This window comes from Hordeum vulgare, chromosome 1H (assembly GCF_904849725.1).
Source record: "Hordeum vulgare subsp. vulgare chromosome 1H, MorexV3_pseudomolecules_assembly, whole genome shotgun sequence".
In the NCBI taxonomy this organism is placed as follows: Eukaryota; Viridiplantae; Streptophyta; class Magnoliopsida; order Poales; family Poaceae; genus Hordeum; species Hordeum vulgare.
The window spans coordinates 3,797,137-3,815,063 of NC_058518.1; the positions used below are offsets into that span (position 1 = coordinate 3,797,137).

Here is a 17,927-nt window from a genome sequence, read left to right on the forward strand (position 1 = left end):
ATGTACTGTAGCTGTTCAAGCAAAAGTTATCTGCACAGGTGTGGAAAAAACCTTCAATTCATAGTAGTAATGCGTGCTTTCCTTCATGACTATTACCAGTACATAAATGAAATAAAACTATACTCCTTATCAATAAATATGTCCTTCATGACTATTACCAGTACATAAATGAAATAAAACTATACTCCTTATCAATAAATATGCCCCTCTGCACTGCCAATAAGGATATATTCTCCCAGCATGCACTTTTGTTTTGTGGTCTTCAGAAGTCGCTTCCTTGGAAGATAGCATTCCTATTAGTTTTTATGTTGCATTTCTCTCCCATGTTTTACATGGCAGATGTCTATCAAATCATTCCACACCTTAATTCAATTAGTGGACCATGCATTCCTCATAATATTGTTTACGTCTGCTCCCAAATTCCTTGTGTCGGGCTGCCGAGTTCCTACTGCTGTCAACTGAATTAGTAGCAAGTATTTTCGTTTGCGTTAGACTCCTAATTCCTTACAGGCCTGGGAATTAACTGGTAGATTTTCTTTCCCTTTTAGAAAAATGATCCGTTATAAAGATACGTATGTAGTAAAACCCATTAAAAAAATTAGTCAACCCATCCTAAAAGAAGTTGATCAATGTCCCCACAAGAAAAAAGTTATGTGTTAAAAGATACATGTAGTAGAGCCCGTGTACTACATGCTGATAATTACATGTAGTAGATACCTCCACCCCCATTGCCGTTCGATCCCACCCAAACGTGGTGTGCTGATTAACGGGTTTGGTTGCAGTAACTTTCTTTCCACCTGATAAATCAACCAGCAATATTGTTCCGACTTTTATGAATGGATACGGTATAACAACGTCCCATCAATAGATAAAGCTAGTTTTCAAGTCTGGCAGCCAGGGACCAGCCGTTCGATCTAAGTTATACTAGATTTGTGTATGTACGTACATGAGCATGCACCTGCACGAGTCCAAGAAGCTAGCTACCACATACGTACACTTTGTTTCTCTATCGTGTATATACGGCAACTTGAGGATATATATACTTTTTCTAAGAAAAATATGTATATGAGAAAAAAAATGCTACTTAGACTGCAAAAATCATACTATTTTGGTATATTCCTAATTTAGACATACTCCATACTTCTTTTTCAGATACCTCATACTGCTTTTCTTTTGCGAAATCCCTTACATACTACGTACATACTAAGTACATCATAATTCTTCATACATATACTCCTTTTATTATGAAAAATAAACATACTACTTTCTTTATAAAATACTATATACTTCAAATTCTTTTATAAATGACCATATACTTTATACCTTTTTAAAAGTAATATACGGCATACAGTATACTTTATTTTTAAGTACAGATAGAACATCAATGAATGATTATGAATATGCATGTCAGACACTCACATTTACTGTTCATTAGCAATTGGATCAAAATGAGTGCATACACACAAGAAGTATCAGGTATACGAACATATACTACATGCGTCCACGTAGCTATACTATAGTGCAAACAAGTAGCGTCACGCCATCGATATATATACACACATACAACAGTAATAATTATACATATTCACACTCACGATTCACAATGATACTATTTTTCAGTAATATGCAACATTATATTTTTTGTTTCATACAATAATACATATTATTTTGCAACATGTATACTAGAATCTATATACTCTAGTCCGAATTATACAAAGTATATGCAGCAGCTGTCACGCTAGCATGTCTCGACTTGTTTGGAATGGAAGAAAGTAGCAGTTTGTTGAAACTAACCCACACCGTACCATTTTTTAGTCAACTAATTAGGTTGTGGGTGGTTGGCTGCTATCCGGTTTTCCCTCACATTCACTAACCCGTTTGGTTGGAGATAATTTGGGACACGTGGAAGGCAAGCACCTAGGTGATAACTACCACTGCTTGTAGGCAAAATTTATCTTGTATATTTTTTTCTACTGTTTTATCATTGGTTATCGTGCGTGCAATTTTACTAGTTTTCTTGGTCTGAAAGCCTTACCATCATGTTCTTCTTGCAGGCGGCAATGGCAAGAGCATATTGTGCAGAGGAAGATGATGAGAAAAACTTGTGGTTCTCATCCAATCTTTGTGGATCTCTCTTTTTGTGCGATTGTGCACTTGTTGAGTCCTTTTTTTGTGCACTTGCACTTGCAGAAGTATTCTATTGTGCACATGTAAAATTATTTTGATGTGCCCTTGTTAGGCGTTGAACCTTAATGCGTGGAGCCAGTAGATGATGTATTGTATTTGATGTGATATGCTACTGAAATGAAATATACATTTTATTTGCAATCTTTTATTCTGTTACTTATTTTTAATGGGCCTATCGTGAGATATGCGTGCTTCTAGCAAAAAAATGACTCAGCCCAAACAAATCAGACATTTTCAATAGTAAAATAGGTATCGGGCCAGGCCCATGTAACTAGATTGGTGGACAGGGATCTAAAATTTATGATGATTCCATTTGGTCACTAGCAATGCCACGTCATCTTGGCCACATCAGATCCTACGTGGCTCACACGAATGGGTAATGAACAAACCAAAATTTTGGTCGATAGAGACCTGCGACCAAAATTTTAGAAAGGTCATGTTTGTTCATTCTTGATGGCCAACTGTTGACGTTGTAAATTTGGTCGAAAAAAGGTCAATAAACGACAGCAATGACGAATCAGTGACCAATATAGGGAGTCATAATTGACCTTATTTCTTGTAGTGCCACCCCCCCCCCCCCAATGAGATGGTCCAGCACAGGCCAAGCGCGACTCCTCGGTCATTGCCGTCCCCCTGGCTCGTCGTCCAATTCGGTCGAGGACACTGATTCGGCCACATCCGATTCATCGTCCACACTGTCTCTTAGTGATTATGAAGCTGACGATCGGAGGCTTGAGGAGACGTACCATTTGGTTCAGAAGTCTCCGGAACATCCTCCAAGGCTAGAGGAGGAGCGCCGCAGCAAGGTGGGGCACAAGGGTGTGACTGCCCCACCATCCAAGCATCATAAGAACATCACCAAGAAGTGCATCGCCTACGATGATGTTGCCGAGGCCTCGGGTACAGGCCAACCATACGCCACCAACAATGCCGACACCCAGTGCCACGACGACGTCATCTCTTCTGATGAGCGGTTGAATTACTTAATTATTAGTCCGTCTGTTCCAAATTATCTGTCGATTTTGGAGTATCTTGTATATATATGTTCCATGCTACTTGACTATAGCTGTCCGTAGGAAAACGGAGACGTCCAACTTCCAAAAACGGTGATTCGTCCATGGACAGGCTAGATGCTATACATTTAATTTGGACTTTCTTTGCGAGGTTTTTGCTGCCAAGAGAACACAATATTTTCACCGTGAAGAGATTTGCTGAAGGAAAAAAAATTATGAGGTGCTGAACATTTTGTAACATGGCACTGGAGGCTTTTACGTTCTTGTAAGAAAAAAAGTCTTAGTGGCGATCTTGTCTTTCAAATGTTGAAAATCAATCCTTATGACACCTAGGGCTTAATCCACTTACATCAGCGGTGTAAGCTAATATGATCCCGAGGAACTGGTAACAATGATTTTTGAGATTGGTATCTCTATTCCTAATTGGGGAGTTGGTAGCTACCGCTCCCGGCTTATCTTCGTTCTTTTTTTTATCCCACCTCTGACTCCATCCCCCCCCCCCACAAAACCGATGGAGAAAAAAAGAACAGGATGAAACCTAAGCACGTCCTTCGCCGTCGCACCCCAATCACCACCTCTTTCCTTCCCTGCCTCCCCTTCCTACCGCCGCTCCTCCGCTTCGGCCCGGCCATCCAGGTGCTGCCGCGCCCCCACCAACCCCGTCGCCATGGCCTCACGCATCGCCCCGTCCCGCCCGACGCCGACGCCGACATGTCCTGCATGGCCGAGCGAGATCGAGGCTGGTCGCCGGTCATGTTCTCCTCATGTGCAACCTCCTCAATAAAGCATCCAACACATGGTGGGATGTATTTTTAGCGTTTAAAAAACGTGCACTATCCTTTCTCATGCAACATATTTTCACCGCTGATTTGTGACCTCTCAATGAACATGAGGAGACCATATGCTAGCCAGAACAGAGTATATTTCAAAACAATATTTCTTTATGTACTATCTGATGAAATTTTATTTTCAAAGACGTTCATTCATATTTTTGATGACCTCTTCATTCATGTCAATAGTAGTTACTTTGACAGAACAAATATGGTCTTGAGTACTTTTCAGAAAGGCAATACCCCCTGCCCGGAAGATTTGGGACAATATACAACATGTTCTTTGTCCATATCTGCTTGCAGAAAATATATAACGTGATATGTCACATACTTTCTTGTTAAGTTACAAGAATATTTGCAGGCTGCCATCCAATTTGCTACATATTTTTATTTATTTTGCACTGTTATTTTTGTAGTGTGATATAAAAAAGAAGGAATGTACATTGTAGGGGGTTTGCTACGCGCTACATATATCTTACTCACTAGCAGTTAGTCAGCTTATATTCCTGTAATGCGAAATGGCACAATCATCTCATGCCATTTCAGGGGAGCAGTAGACGTAGCATCTATGCTATGGTCTGTAGCAGAACATTTATCAGTTCGATAAATATGCACTTCCAAAGTTCCTCGCAAGAGCATTGTTTTAGTGCCACAAGTATTATCTCCTGACCATACTTGAGAATTTCCTTTGGTCAGATTAAAGGCCTCATTCTTAGCTCAAACATGATGCTCTACTGAAAGTAGAAGAACATGACAAGCTGGGGTCGGCACAATCTCCTGCAAGACCACACCAAGGTTCATTACCTGAAGAAGACCGGCGTAGTAATCGATTGTGTAGATAACCGCAGTGAAGGAGATTCTGAGTCATCAACGTAGTACGGACACGCTGCACATGATGTCATTGTAGTACGGAGCGGCTATGACTGTAAGTGATGGTGGAGGTGTATATGTCAAATGATCTATTATGTAGGCATTTTCTTTAGGTGTGGTGTTTTATTTTAACCAAATGATGCTTGTTGTATAAGTTTCTGTCGGTAATGATTTGCGGTGTTGATCCTGTAGTGCGATTTGTTGTTCCAGATGGCTCGATTGGAGTATTCAATTTTAACGAAGTTGTAGAGCAAATTGCATGAGCAAGCGGTTTTGCTTCATGAGTTAATAAACGACACGGTAACAATGGCACATGAGACATCGGATCTTCCTTATTGGTTCGCGGGCATCATAGGCGGCGCAAACCTCGGCCTCTTTGATGCCGGTGGTATATCAACATGAATACTAGGGGTGGTGATTAGGAAGGAGAGCGGGATAGCTAGTGGGGGACTCCTCCTTGGCGATGCATGAGGAATTAGGGTGTGAAGGAAATAGGAAGCCATGACGAAGGTGAGATGGGTGTCATCCGATTTTAAAGAAGAGGGCTCCAATGAGAATTGTCCTGCTACGGAGGGAAACCGAGGGACAAGGGGAGAATTCGGCATGAAAATGGAAGAGCGCGTCATGGGGTGACGTTTTTGAGTCGGGATCGCATGTTTGGAGATAACATTGTGGATAGTCTGGACAACCACATTCTCCCTAACACATGGACTCTATTTGAGGGAGCCCGGAGTTTGTAGACAGTGTGCCTGTTTGATGTCTGAACACGCTCGAACGTACGAGTGAGAAATAAACCTCGACCTTGAAGATGACCTTATTTATTTATTTTTTAATTTATTTACATACATTGTAGCCCGTAGCAACGCACGTGCGTTCTAATAGTAATCTATAAATGGTCACTTTTACTTGAGAACCAAAAAATAGGTCATATGATTTGGACGGAAGTGGGTCAGTCACAAACGGGTACTCTCTCACCCCACCAAGCTAAGGCTTCCCTAGCGCCGCCGCCCCTGTCCTCCTCTCCTCTCACGTCTGACAGTCTCGTCGGCGACAAGAGGGGTGGCACGGTGACCCCGTACAACCCTGCATGCGTAGTGCACAATTCATTGACATAACACTCATGGAAGTCCTTCTGCATAAATATTACATCCCTCAGAGTAGTACAACAGAAATATTGCGGTCCACTAATATTACAGAACGCTTAATATTACAAGCCAAAAGTGCATAAACTGTTCAACCTCTTCCTCAGACATCTAATAAAGATCAAACGGTACGTACTCAACTTGAGATAGTTGACCTAACACTTGTAAAAGCTAACTGAGAAACATGATAGCCCAACAATTTAGATACTAGAGCTGCTCGACTAGGTTACCTTCTAATACTAGTCTAGTCTCACTTTCAGTTACTCCTCTGATTCATCTTCTCTATTGTCATCAGTTCCGTATGCGATGATGTAGTCGACTCCTTCTACTCCTGCGCATAGATCTGGCGCTTCGTACTAGAATTCCTGGGGCCTTCGGTGCTCTGATCGTTGACATCATTGTTGACCTCCTCAAAATCTAAGCAAAGGGTCAATGGATGGGTTGAGTACCGAGGGTCACACAACAAGTTTAGTCAGCCCTCACGGGTTTGAGAATCAGTTAAGGTTCCTTTTCCACCGCGAACATAGTTTCTTTCGGGAACACGGATGTAACTGTCACAATTTGATACACTCTGCAGAGGTGCGCCACCTTTCCCAAAAGTAGCATTACCCCTGATACAAGTTTCACACTCCAGAGTGTGGTTTGTCATGTCTGAGATTCTTGGATACATTCCGAGTATTCTTCAACCCCACACATTCGCCCTTGTCGTGACAAATCAGATCCCTGGCCTACGTGGGCCCCAATCCATCTCTGTCACCCCACCCGAGACATCACTACCCTCATCGGACCCGTCGGGGAAAGTTCACGGCGTTCCCACGCACGTTGGTTGTATCAATGACCCAACCAGGCAGCGTATCCGAGAATATGTTATAAGGAAGAAGATACTTATGACCCCTCCGGCCCATACCAGAACCTTTGGTTGACGCGTAAATACGGCGCTCTATAAGCCGTGGAACAATTGTTATTAGTCCTAACTTTCCGGTAGGATGTGACCTCCACCACAACAATCAGTCTGTCGTTTCACCAACCAATCAATCAAGCAGAAATAAAATAAAGTTTTTAAAAGTACTGTAGTAAAATACTTTAGTTGATATGCAAGAATGAACTTTCCTTGAGACTGAGATAAAGTGAAGTCTAAATCTTTGAGTGACCCGCGAACTTCGGGTTCTGAAAATCAGCATCATTGTCTGATATGACAATGTTTAATATCCAAATTCATACTATTATGCATATAATGAGATGCCCTTTTTTAATCCCCAAAATTTGATTTAAAAGTGTTTTTGAGAATTTTTCTTAAGTAAATGTGTATTATTAGGGTTTCATAAACATTTATAATGAGGAATAAACTTGTTATGATTTGAAATTCAAGTAGTTCATATAATTGACCTTTATAAAAAGTTTCCCATATATTTTCCTCAAGAAATTAATTTTAATAAAAATAATTTCAAATCATTTCCACTTAAGGATCTTTGAATTTTTCATTGAAAGAAAAGTTTTCTTTAAGCACAAAACAAAAGTTATATTAAAATTGCTCATAAATTTAGGAGTGTGTAGCATATTTTTATTTATTTTTGGGTGTGTAGAATTTTGTGAGCAAATCATTGAAGTTTGAACGTTATTTGAATTTAACTAGATTTATCAAATTACCCTTCTGCCCTTCTGACAGTGGGTCCATCCACTTAAGTGGGCTGGCTCGGGTCAACCGACCCTGCCCCATCAGTCAGTCTCTCTCTCTCTCTCTCTATCTATCTATCTATCTATCTATCTATCTATCTCTCTCCCTCCCTCCCTCCCCCTCTCTCTCTCATGCGCTCCCTCAGATCAGCCTAGACGAACCGGAGCAGGTTCTGCCAGGACCCCTACTAGCATCCCGTCCTACCAACGACTCTTGGCTTGATAGCAGGAGATGAGTTTGCAAGGCGGCTGAGGCTCTGGTCCTCCATCTGTTGCGCCGACGAGTCTCCTCGCCGACAAGATGCATCGCTCGTCTTCTTCGCCCGTGGGAGCGCCGCCGCTGCAACCCTAGTGCGACAAGTTAGATCCAGCCGGGACGGTCCCCTGCTCCACAGGACCCGTGACCTCGGACGCCGCCGGGCCTCTTGTGATAGCCTCAGACGGGACGGTAAAAAGAACCCATCTAAAAAATTGTCCTCATATAGGAAAAACGGCCAAAACTATCAAAGTCCGCAGGCGAACCGGCGAAACCACCCTACCTATCAAAGGCGTGCCTGGCTGCATGAATGGGCATAGCTAGAAGAGAAGGGATTGGATGGGCTTCTTGGGTGCATGCGTCCAACCATGGGGCGCGCGTGCATGGTGATCGATTGACTAGGTCCAATATGAAGAGACCCAGCCGATTGACTGGTCTGGGTGCAGCGTGCATACACATAAGCGCGAGCAAGGAACAAGGGTTGCTGGCTCGTTGCCGTGCCCGTCTATTTATACGATAATTGATAGGATTTTATAATATATATGGACACATAAAATATATTATACTTGTACAAACATAACATTATATTAGTCAATAAATATTGAAAGTCACATATATACTAAGATAAAAAAGGAAGGTGAGTTTGGTGCATATGTTCACGTGCCTCTCTACCAACAGGCCACCATGTTCCACAACATAGAAGAATTACGCGAGTTTGGTGCACCTAGACACTTCTTGTATGCAGTGTATCATAGTCACCTAGTTAGGATTTTATAATATATATGGGCACATAAAATATATTATACTTGTACAAATATAACCTTATATTAGTCAATAAATATTGAAAGTCGCATATATACTAAGATAAAAAAAAGTAAGGTTAACATACACAAATTGGCTTGGAATGACAACATACACATCCATGTATTCAGTAAATAAAAGCAATCCATAGTGCCAAGACAAATAATAAGCCATGGCAAAAACAAACATGCAACATGGGATATGAATTGTCATTATAGATTGTATACATGGTGCATTAATGAAATGTTCACGTGCCTCTCTACCAACAGGCCACCATGTTCCGCAACATAGAAGAATTACGCGAGTTTGGTGCACCTAGACACTTCTTGTATGCAGTGTATCATAGTCACGGAGAAGAGTGCTAACAAGGATTTCAATTAATTAGGAAATCAAGTAACTGCTATACTAAATACCATAAATGGGATGCCCTTAGGTAAATTGGGTAGAATAACAAAAATATGATTACATAAGCATAAATGAACATTTTTATTATCAGTGGAACACTTACTGCTGCTTCATTTCGTATTCTCAAATATGATTATTTGTCGGGTTATCCAAGATTACGGACCGCTGCAATCAAGCGAAGCATGTGCAAATGGCACTTGTCCCCGGCTATGCGACGTGAGGTCTGGGTCACACCCCTCTCACTAGTAGGCAGCGCCAGCCGGAGGGAATCTGGCGTCGACCCGAGCGATTCCCTCCCGTGCATCATCGTGGAGATTTAAGAGGACAACCAAATCGTCGTCCATGATTTTTTTTGTTTTTCATATATCTTGCAAGGGTGTATGACATAAATGGCTCGCCACTCGCTTGCTATAGATATTTGTGACGTGCGTTGTACGGTCACGCTGCTAGAATTGGTTTTATCAGTGGCGTGCGCAAACGAAAGCACACAACTAATAACTTGTTATCAGTAGCGTGTGATCCCACACACCACCAGTAGCCATTACCTGTCGCATAATCAGTGGCGGTTCTAAATCAGGCCACTAAGGGCCAAATTGCCAGGCCACTGCTAAGATATTTCGTACTAGTGCGGGTGGCCCACTGCAATCATCAGGAAACTTAAGAGATAAACATACATGCATTGGCCCCTTCGCAATCTGGTTTTGACACTCGCCTCATGTGCTTGCACCGGAACTTCCGTCGGACAATATATGAAGTTTGCCATCCCTCGAGACACTGCATTCCCAAGCTTATGCTAGTGTCGCTGGTGATCATGTCACTACTAGAAAAACGGATATAGCTAATATGGACATTAATGGCGCATCATGTATGTGATGCGCCACTGCTATATTGCAGTGGCGCATCACATATAGGTGCACCATTATTTGCCATATTACTAATGACGCACCTGTTGTGCCGTGCTCATTACTAGTTTTTGTCCTCGTCCCACACCCTTCCCAGACTTAGCAGTGGTGAACCAGGGGAAAGTGCGCCGTTACTAGTTTTAACTAGTAATGGCGCACAACACCTACGGTGCGCCACTACTAACAATCTTTGCTCTTATTACATGCAAAATGCCACCGACCCGACCCCAGGCTCCTCCCGCACTCGACCCGGGCTCCTCACGCACTCGACCAGGCTCCTCTCTCTCCTCTGTCGCTCGCTGCTTCTAGGGTTCGCCCCCCACCGCCGTCGCCGCGGCCGCCGAGGCCATCTCAGGCGATCTTTCCCTCGGCCCAAACCCGACTCCTCCTCCCTCTCCACGGGCTCCACCCCTCCCTCGGCCCGATCCCAACGCCTCCTTCCTCCCCACGGGTCCATCCCTCCCTCGCCGCGAGCTCCTGGCCCGGTCCGGCCCCTCCGGCGACCCACTCCGGCGAACGGCGCCCCACCCTCATCCCCCCTCCCCATGGCCCGGCTCTGATTTTTTGGAAGTGGTTTTCTCCTGTGAGCAGCTCCTCTGATTTGCTATGATGTGTTCTATAGATGTATTGATTGTATTGTGATGAAATGGCAGACAAAATTTTCATATAGATGTATTGATAGTATTGTGTTGATATGGCAGAAATAATTTTATTATAGGTGTGTTCATATGGCAGAAATGTAAATATAGTTTGTACTACTAGTTACACACATGATTGGTGGATAGATGGATGTATGCTGACGGTAGGTAGTACTCCGTATATGATTTGCTTGATGGATGGATTAGTGGTGCTAGTTGCTTGCTAGATGGATGGATGAATGGTGCAACTACGTAGAATTATTAGTCTAAGTTACTATCTCTATAGTAGACAGTAATATTTTCACCTAAAGTTTTTCCAAAGGTTATTCAATCCATCTAAAGTAATATATGTGGATAGGAGATAGTAGTAGTGTTTATCAGTAATTTTGGTATGAGGGTCTACCAATGCATCTAGGGGTTAAGAGACTTATAATGTTGCTATATCCGAGTGGCCTATGTTTTGGTATAAGAAATTTTGCCATATGGTTAGGCATGAGATGTTGTTCATAATATTCTCTATTTTACAGCATCTCTTGTACTTGTTCATTGTTGCTATATCCGAGTGGCCTATGTTTTGTCAGAATGTTGATTCATTTCCGTTTCGGCAAATTTCAGACGCTCCATATGTCCACTTTTTAGTAAATGTCAATGCCCAAATTTTCTCTATTTTAGGAAATGTCCGACGACGAAGAGGAATTCGTTATGTGCGAATACAACCAAGATAAGCACGGCCTTTGCGACACGCCTTACCTAGTTGATGATAGGCGCTTCAGCATCATGCTGGATGAGGACTTCAAAGTGGATACAGTAAGTCACAATGACAAGTCTTTATTCGTAATTAAGCATGACTTCTTTTGCTTCAACTTATAATTTTTATTTTTTTACTATTCTACTAGCGTATCCCCTGCGATGCAAGACATTATGTGTTGGATAAAATTGGTTTCAGTACTGAAATAAATATGGAGGTAAAGATAGTTCACTTGAGGACCGAGCATGGTTATACTTTTGCCGTAAAATTGTACAATGTAGACACCTACTCCTTTTTTGAATGCAAAACTTGGGTAGCACTATGCAAGGCTTATGCATTTGAGCCTAATATGCTTATCACCTTTGATATTCGTCCGGAAGATGAAATTGAAGGTAATATCGTCGATGTGCGTACGCCTCCAGTTCTACCATTATGTGAGTTTCTCGACCACATTTATTAAGTAATTTATATTGTTTATTTAAAAATAGTTGACAACTTATTTCCATTGATATCTTATTTTCATTCTTCAAAAAATGAACGGAAAATGGTAGGCAGAACCTATTACTACAATGATGAAGCAGAATTAACTTGTAAGGTGAAACATCTTCTTGTCGCATTTATCAATAATTTTGAGAATTACAATACCTATCAGCAAACTCCCCAACATTATGGTCAATATGTGCCACTAGTGCACGTGGTGAACTACGGTAACATGCATGGAGATTGCATGGTAAGATTTTCTACTATTACGACATCCATGCATATTTTGCATAAATTCTTGTAAAACTAAACTACATTGCTAGCTACAAAGCTAATACTATGTTTTTCAACAGAAAATCCCGCAAGATTGTGTGCCTCATCTGATGTTACCAAGAGGTCGCGTTGATGTTATGATGATACGACCAGCACGGCCAGGTCAGCCTATGTATCTGCATCACTCCTGTCCATACCGGATTTCTAAAACCGATGAAGTCATGACAATCAAAGATTGGAAAAAATGTATGGTCAATCGTAGAGAGCTACTCGGAAGCAACATTGTGCATAGGCCAAGAATTGGAGACAAGATCATCTCCATTCTCCATAATGGAGAGTCAGGGTCTATCTTGTTTTATGATATTCTACCTAAGCAGAGGAGTAGGTCCTAGGTACAATGTGTTATTATGTGCTACGATGTGTTAGAGTTGATGATGATGATGATGAGGAGTTGTGATTATGACTAGTGACCAACTTTTGTTATATGATGTCTCATTGACGAAAATGATATTAAATAGTATTGGCGGTAATGACTATGATGATTATTAGCTATTTCCGAGATGATGTGATGATGTGCTACAATGTGTTAGAGTTGACGATGATGATGAGGAGGAGTTGTGGTTATGACTAGTGACCAACTTTTGTTATATGATGTCTCATTGACTATGATGATTACTTCTACATCACTATGTATCGCTATTTTCGAGATGATGTCATGATATTTTATGAAACTATTGTATAGAATATGTATAACTTACTTCTACATCACTTATATATGTATCACTATGATGAATTGTATTCGGAGACTAATCTTTTATTGTATTCGATAAATCTGTTGTTTATATGTTGTGCTGTTTATATTCTGTGTTGTAATGTATTTTGTATCCTGTGCAAATATCAGAAAAGCAAAAAAAATAATTCCTAATATTCATAGTAGTGGCGCACCATATTGCATTTTAGTGGCCCACATAAATAAACACCTCAGTGGCGCATTATCTAAAAATACGCCATTAGTAACCCACAGCAGTGGCGCACTTGTGGGCCTAGTAATGGCACATCAGGTGATGCGCCACTGTTATGTATATTAACAGAGACGCACCATGCGTGCGCCATTACTATTTATTAGTAGTGGCGTGATAATAGTGGCGCACCTATAGTGCGCCATAAGTATCCAAAACATGTGCGCCACTAACAGCCTTTTTTCTAGTAGTGTGTTCTGCGAGGGCTGCGATTCCTCAATATGTGTCCGGCAACCTAGACCCGGCATTTCGAAAATGAGAGGCAACGATAACTTCCGCGAACAGTGAGCCCATCTCGCTAACATCAACCAAGCGTAAATCATCATGCTGATGGAGAAACATGATGGCTTCCACCATATCGCTTCGCACGGAGAAGAAGAAACTTGACTGAGAATATGCAAAACCTAAGAACAAGGCCATGGGAATGTATTTGACTCTCTTTTAGACCAGCAATAAATTCGAATAGTAGAGGCACCATGATCAATTAATCCAGCTGTAGCTAGCTTCATAGGCTAAGTAAACGGGAATGCACGTGACTCATTTTGCAACCAACAACTAAGGCCTTCCGTAATGGGAGTATCTTAGCGCGGTATCATAGGCAATTTGCTTATGTGGCACCATAGTTAATGAAGAAAGAGAGTGTAGTTGTATCTTATATAACATACGGCTCTAGCACGAGATCATAGGCAAAAAAAGATGCTAGCCCAATCACAAGCAAGTATTAGCCCCAAAACATTTAATGCAACTTATTTTAGATACAACCTCTAAGAAACAATGCATTAGGATGGTTGTTTCTTAGATCCTAGTCATACCTAGGATAACACGCTAAGATACAATGCATTACGGAAGGCCTAATTGCAGCACGAGAAATCCAACTATAACTTGATAGGTGTCATGGGAATGCATCTGACTCATTTTGTGACCACCAATTAATTGGAACGGTACAATCAGCACGGTTCATCCACCTGTAGCTTGATAGGCGCCATGGGAATGCATCAGACTCAATCCGTCACCACAAATTAGTTGGAATAGTACAATCACCACTGGCCAACAAGCAGTGTGGTCACCCATGCTCCAACTGGATCATGTTGGTGTGTAAAAGAGGAGGACACCGGATCATCAAGCCGCACAAGAATTATGTGCTTCTTTTGTTGGCTGTGATTGATGTGAATACACGATAAAAAACTTGGATTAACCTAGCTAGCTTGTGAATTCGGAAATATTTCTCAACTATAATAACCGCAATGAATTGATTTTTTTTGTGAAGAAGTTCACATATTTCTAGCGTCAATGTTTTTAAATATTTCTATGGTCGCTTTGTCAGAATGGATGGGGTGTAACAATGTGATACTTTTTGTTGCCTCCATATAAATTTGTAAGAAAATCCAAACAATCTATTGAAAAAATGGTCCGGCGCCACAACGCGCGCCATCACGATCTAGTCGGTAGCGGGGTGTCATAGGCTTAGGATTCATTGAACCAACGGACTCTATAAGTCTAAGCTATTAATTAGTGACCTACTCACTCCATGCAATTAATAGCCTATGTGACTAATTGATGCCAACTGTAGCATGCAGATAGTATCATTGTTGGGCGCAAACTCGCTATAAATAGGCGGCCATGCCTGATCATACGATCCATCGCAACACACTCTCACACACACATATATTTCAGAGTTGGACTTGCAGTTGAAGTAGCTCCAGAAAAAGATGGCGGTAAGAAATATGGGTAGTATGTGCATGTAACCTCTTTTTCTTTACCGTAGCTGTTTTATATATACAAACATGGCACGCTTAAATACCAATGAATCAATTAGCTAGAGTTGGATGGATGTATACATGTATAGAGAAATGAAATGCATGTGCAGGATGTTGATTAATGAATTTGTGATGCATTTAGGTTGTGATGAAGGTTGGTGCATGGGGTGCACCAGACGGATCCCCTCAGGATATCAACGCCGAAAGCAGGCCCCAACGCCTAGAGAGCATCACCATCTATAGCGTCGAATCTCCTGGGGTATGCGGCATCAAAGGTTTCTCCTTCAAATACGTGGACCAGCAGGGGAGCAGCGTCAAGAGCGCCATCTGGGGCAGCAACAGCGGGAATCCCAACACCATTGAAATGAGGGAAGGCGAGCAGCTCAAGCTCGTGGGCGGCACCTTCGACAATGAGGGCATCGGATCGCTCACGCTAGAAACGAACACGACCAAGCACAAGACCTACGGGTATCCGGTGCAGGGAGGCGAGTTCAGCTTGCCGCTGCCGCAGGGGAAAGGCGAGTTGGTCGCCTTCTTTGGCCGCTCAGACGTGACCCTCAAGGCGTTGGGCGTCTACGTGAAAGGCTCGCCCGCCAAGGTCGGTAAGTGGGGCGCCAAAAGCGGCGCACCACGGGACATCAGGCCAGATGCCGATCCGTGCAAGCTGGAGAGCTTCACCATCCACAGCAGCGAGCGCATCCATGGCTTCTCCTTCACCTACCTTACCAAGAGTGACCAGGCCATTAGTGTCCCCCTCTGGGGCAAGAAAGCTGGAGAGGAGCATACCGTACGTTAATTAATTTCCTTTCTACTTGTCTACTATACAAGTATACTTAGTTAGTTTTTGCATGCTTGTGATGTGGTGCAGATTTTCATGAACCAAAGCGAGTACGTGAGCAGCATCACCGGCGCTTACGACACCTATGGCATCACCTTCCTCAATTTCGACACCAACCAGGGGGCTTCGCACACGTTCGGGCGCAACCCATCTGCAGGGACTAAGACCTTTAGCGTGCCGCTGCCGGACAACGGTGCACTGGATGATGCGGCCGCGGTCGCCTTCTTCGGCAGCTCCGGGGATAGCCTCGTCGCCATCGGCGCCTACGTCGGGGTCGCGCCCGAATGAACCATCCACCTTGCTAGCAGCTCTACTCTATCCCATCGATCCCACACGTACGTACCTGCAGATCCTAGCACGTATGTACGTTCCAATTAAACCCCAGCTGCATGCTATGCTAGCTGGCTATGTGTGTGTTTGTACGTGGTGAATAAGGACGATGGGGTCCCACTTTGCGGGCTGCAGCTCGATCTACCTACTTTCAAGGGTAATGTGTGTGTTTGTGTATGTGCATGTAATAATGTGCGCCCATGGCTTGCAATAAAGTTGTACCACCCGTTTCCTTACACACATGTATCTGCTCCGTTGCTTTTACATCCTAAAGTTTTAGCACGGTATCAACATATCAACATTACACTCCCCCACTCCAAGGACCTAAAACTTCCCCGTAATGTTTATGTTATGCACATGGAAAAGAATGTAGGCGAGGCTCTTTTTAGCAACATCATCAACATCCCTCATAAGAAAATGGATAGTGTTAAGACAGATGAAAAGGACGTACACAATAATAATATTGAACCACAGACTGATAGTGATGCCAAGCCTACACCTAATGTAATTGTTACAAATAATTTGTCACGATAATTTACAAGTAATCTTCCCTGAGCTCCATACACATATGTTTTCAATTGGCTTTTGTAGACTTTACTATATCTGCAATATTATCCCTTGTTATCAATAATAAGAAACGAATTACACCCTCCCATCACACACGGATGTAGCATTCCGTGTGCGTTGTGACATGCACGTCGGTTACACAACAACTTTAAAGCCGTTACCGAATTCTGCAGCCGTGTTCCTTGTATAGAATATCGCACACGATTTTTTTCATGACTAATCGTGTGCGAAATATCGCACACGGTTATTTCAACTTATCCGTCTTCGTAGTTTGACCATATCGTTCACGCCTTCACAATATCATTAACAAGGATCACCTCATGTTCCCGCCATTATATTGTTCTGTCTTCCCGCCTCCTTTTTCCGCCGTTCCGCCACCTTCCCGCTTCTTCTTCCCGCCGTTTCACTGCTTTCCCGCCTCTCCACTCCTGCCTATTTGTACGAGTGCCGCCGCCAGAGCCGTGCGCTACGTCGCTACAAGTCCAAAAAGTCGATGAGATACCAAATTCTGAGTCCATTCCCTCACCGGCGGAGGCGACGCCCCCACCCCCCCCCCACCCCAATAAGATGGTCCAGCACAGGCCAGCAGGATCCCCAACTGCTTACCACATGCTAATGCCAAGCGCGACTCCTCGGTCATTGCCGTCCCCCCGGCTCGTCATCCAATTCGGTCGAGGACACTGATTCGGCCACATCCGATTCATCGTGGACACTGTGTCTTAGTGATTATGAAGCTGACGATCGGAGGCTTGAGGAGACGTACCATTTGGTTCAGAAGTCTTCGGAGACTCCTCCAAGGCTGGAGGAGGAGCGCCGCCGCAAGGTGGGGCACAAGGGTGCCACTGCCCCACCATCCAAGCATCATAAGACCATCACCAAGAAGTGCAGCGCCTACGATGATGTTGCCGAGGCCTCGGGTACGGGCCAACCATACGCCGCCAACAATGCCGACACCTAGTGCCACGACGACGTCATCTCCTCTGATGAGCGGTTGAAGTACTTAATTATTAGTTCGTCCATTTCAAATTATCTGTCGATTTTTAAGTATCTTGTATATATATGTTTCATGCTACTTGACTATAGCTGTCCGTAGGAAAACCGAGACGACCAAGTTCCAAAAACGGTGATTCGTCCCTGGACAGGCTAGATGCTATGCATTTAATTTGGACTTTATTTGCGAGGTTTTTGCTGCCACGA

The 17,927-nt window shown here is 43.0% G+C and overlaps 1 protein-coding gene across 1 annotated transcript; it reads left to right on the forward strand.

The window, feature by feature from the left end:
* The first annotated feature begins 2,768 nt into the window (after positions 1-2,768).
* LOC123394925 lies at positions 2,769-16,121 on the forward strand. The gene is made up of 3 exons (XM_045089814.1): positions 2,769-3,221; positions 15,138-15,782; positions 15,864-16,121. Exons 1-3 carry the CDS (start codon positions 2,769-2,771, stop codon positions 16,119-16,121), a joined length of 1,356 nt encoding a protein of 451 aa, XP_044945749.1.
* The last annotated feature ends 1,806 nt before the right edge of the window (positions 16,122-17,927 follow it).

What these genes read in the sequence shown, in the direction of transcription:
- LOC123394925 (XM_045089814.1), top strand. Translation starts at nt 2,769, where the DNA reads ATGAGATGGTCCAGCACAGGCCAAGCGCGACTCCTCGGTCATTGCCGT. An exon ending in TGTCGATTTTGGAGTATCTT is followed by an intron (nt 3,222 to 15,137) that starts GTATATATATGT and finishes TGATGCATTTAG; the next exon opens with GTTGTGATGAAGGTTGGTGC. An exon ending in AAGCTGGAGAGGAGCATACC is followed by an intron (nt 15,783 to 15,863) that starts GTACGTTAATTA and finishes GATGTGGTGCAG; the next exon opens with ATTTTCATGAACCAAAGCGA.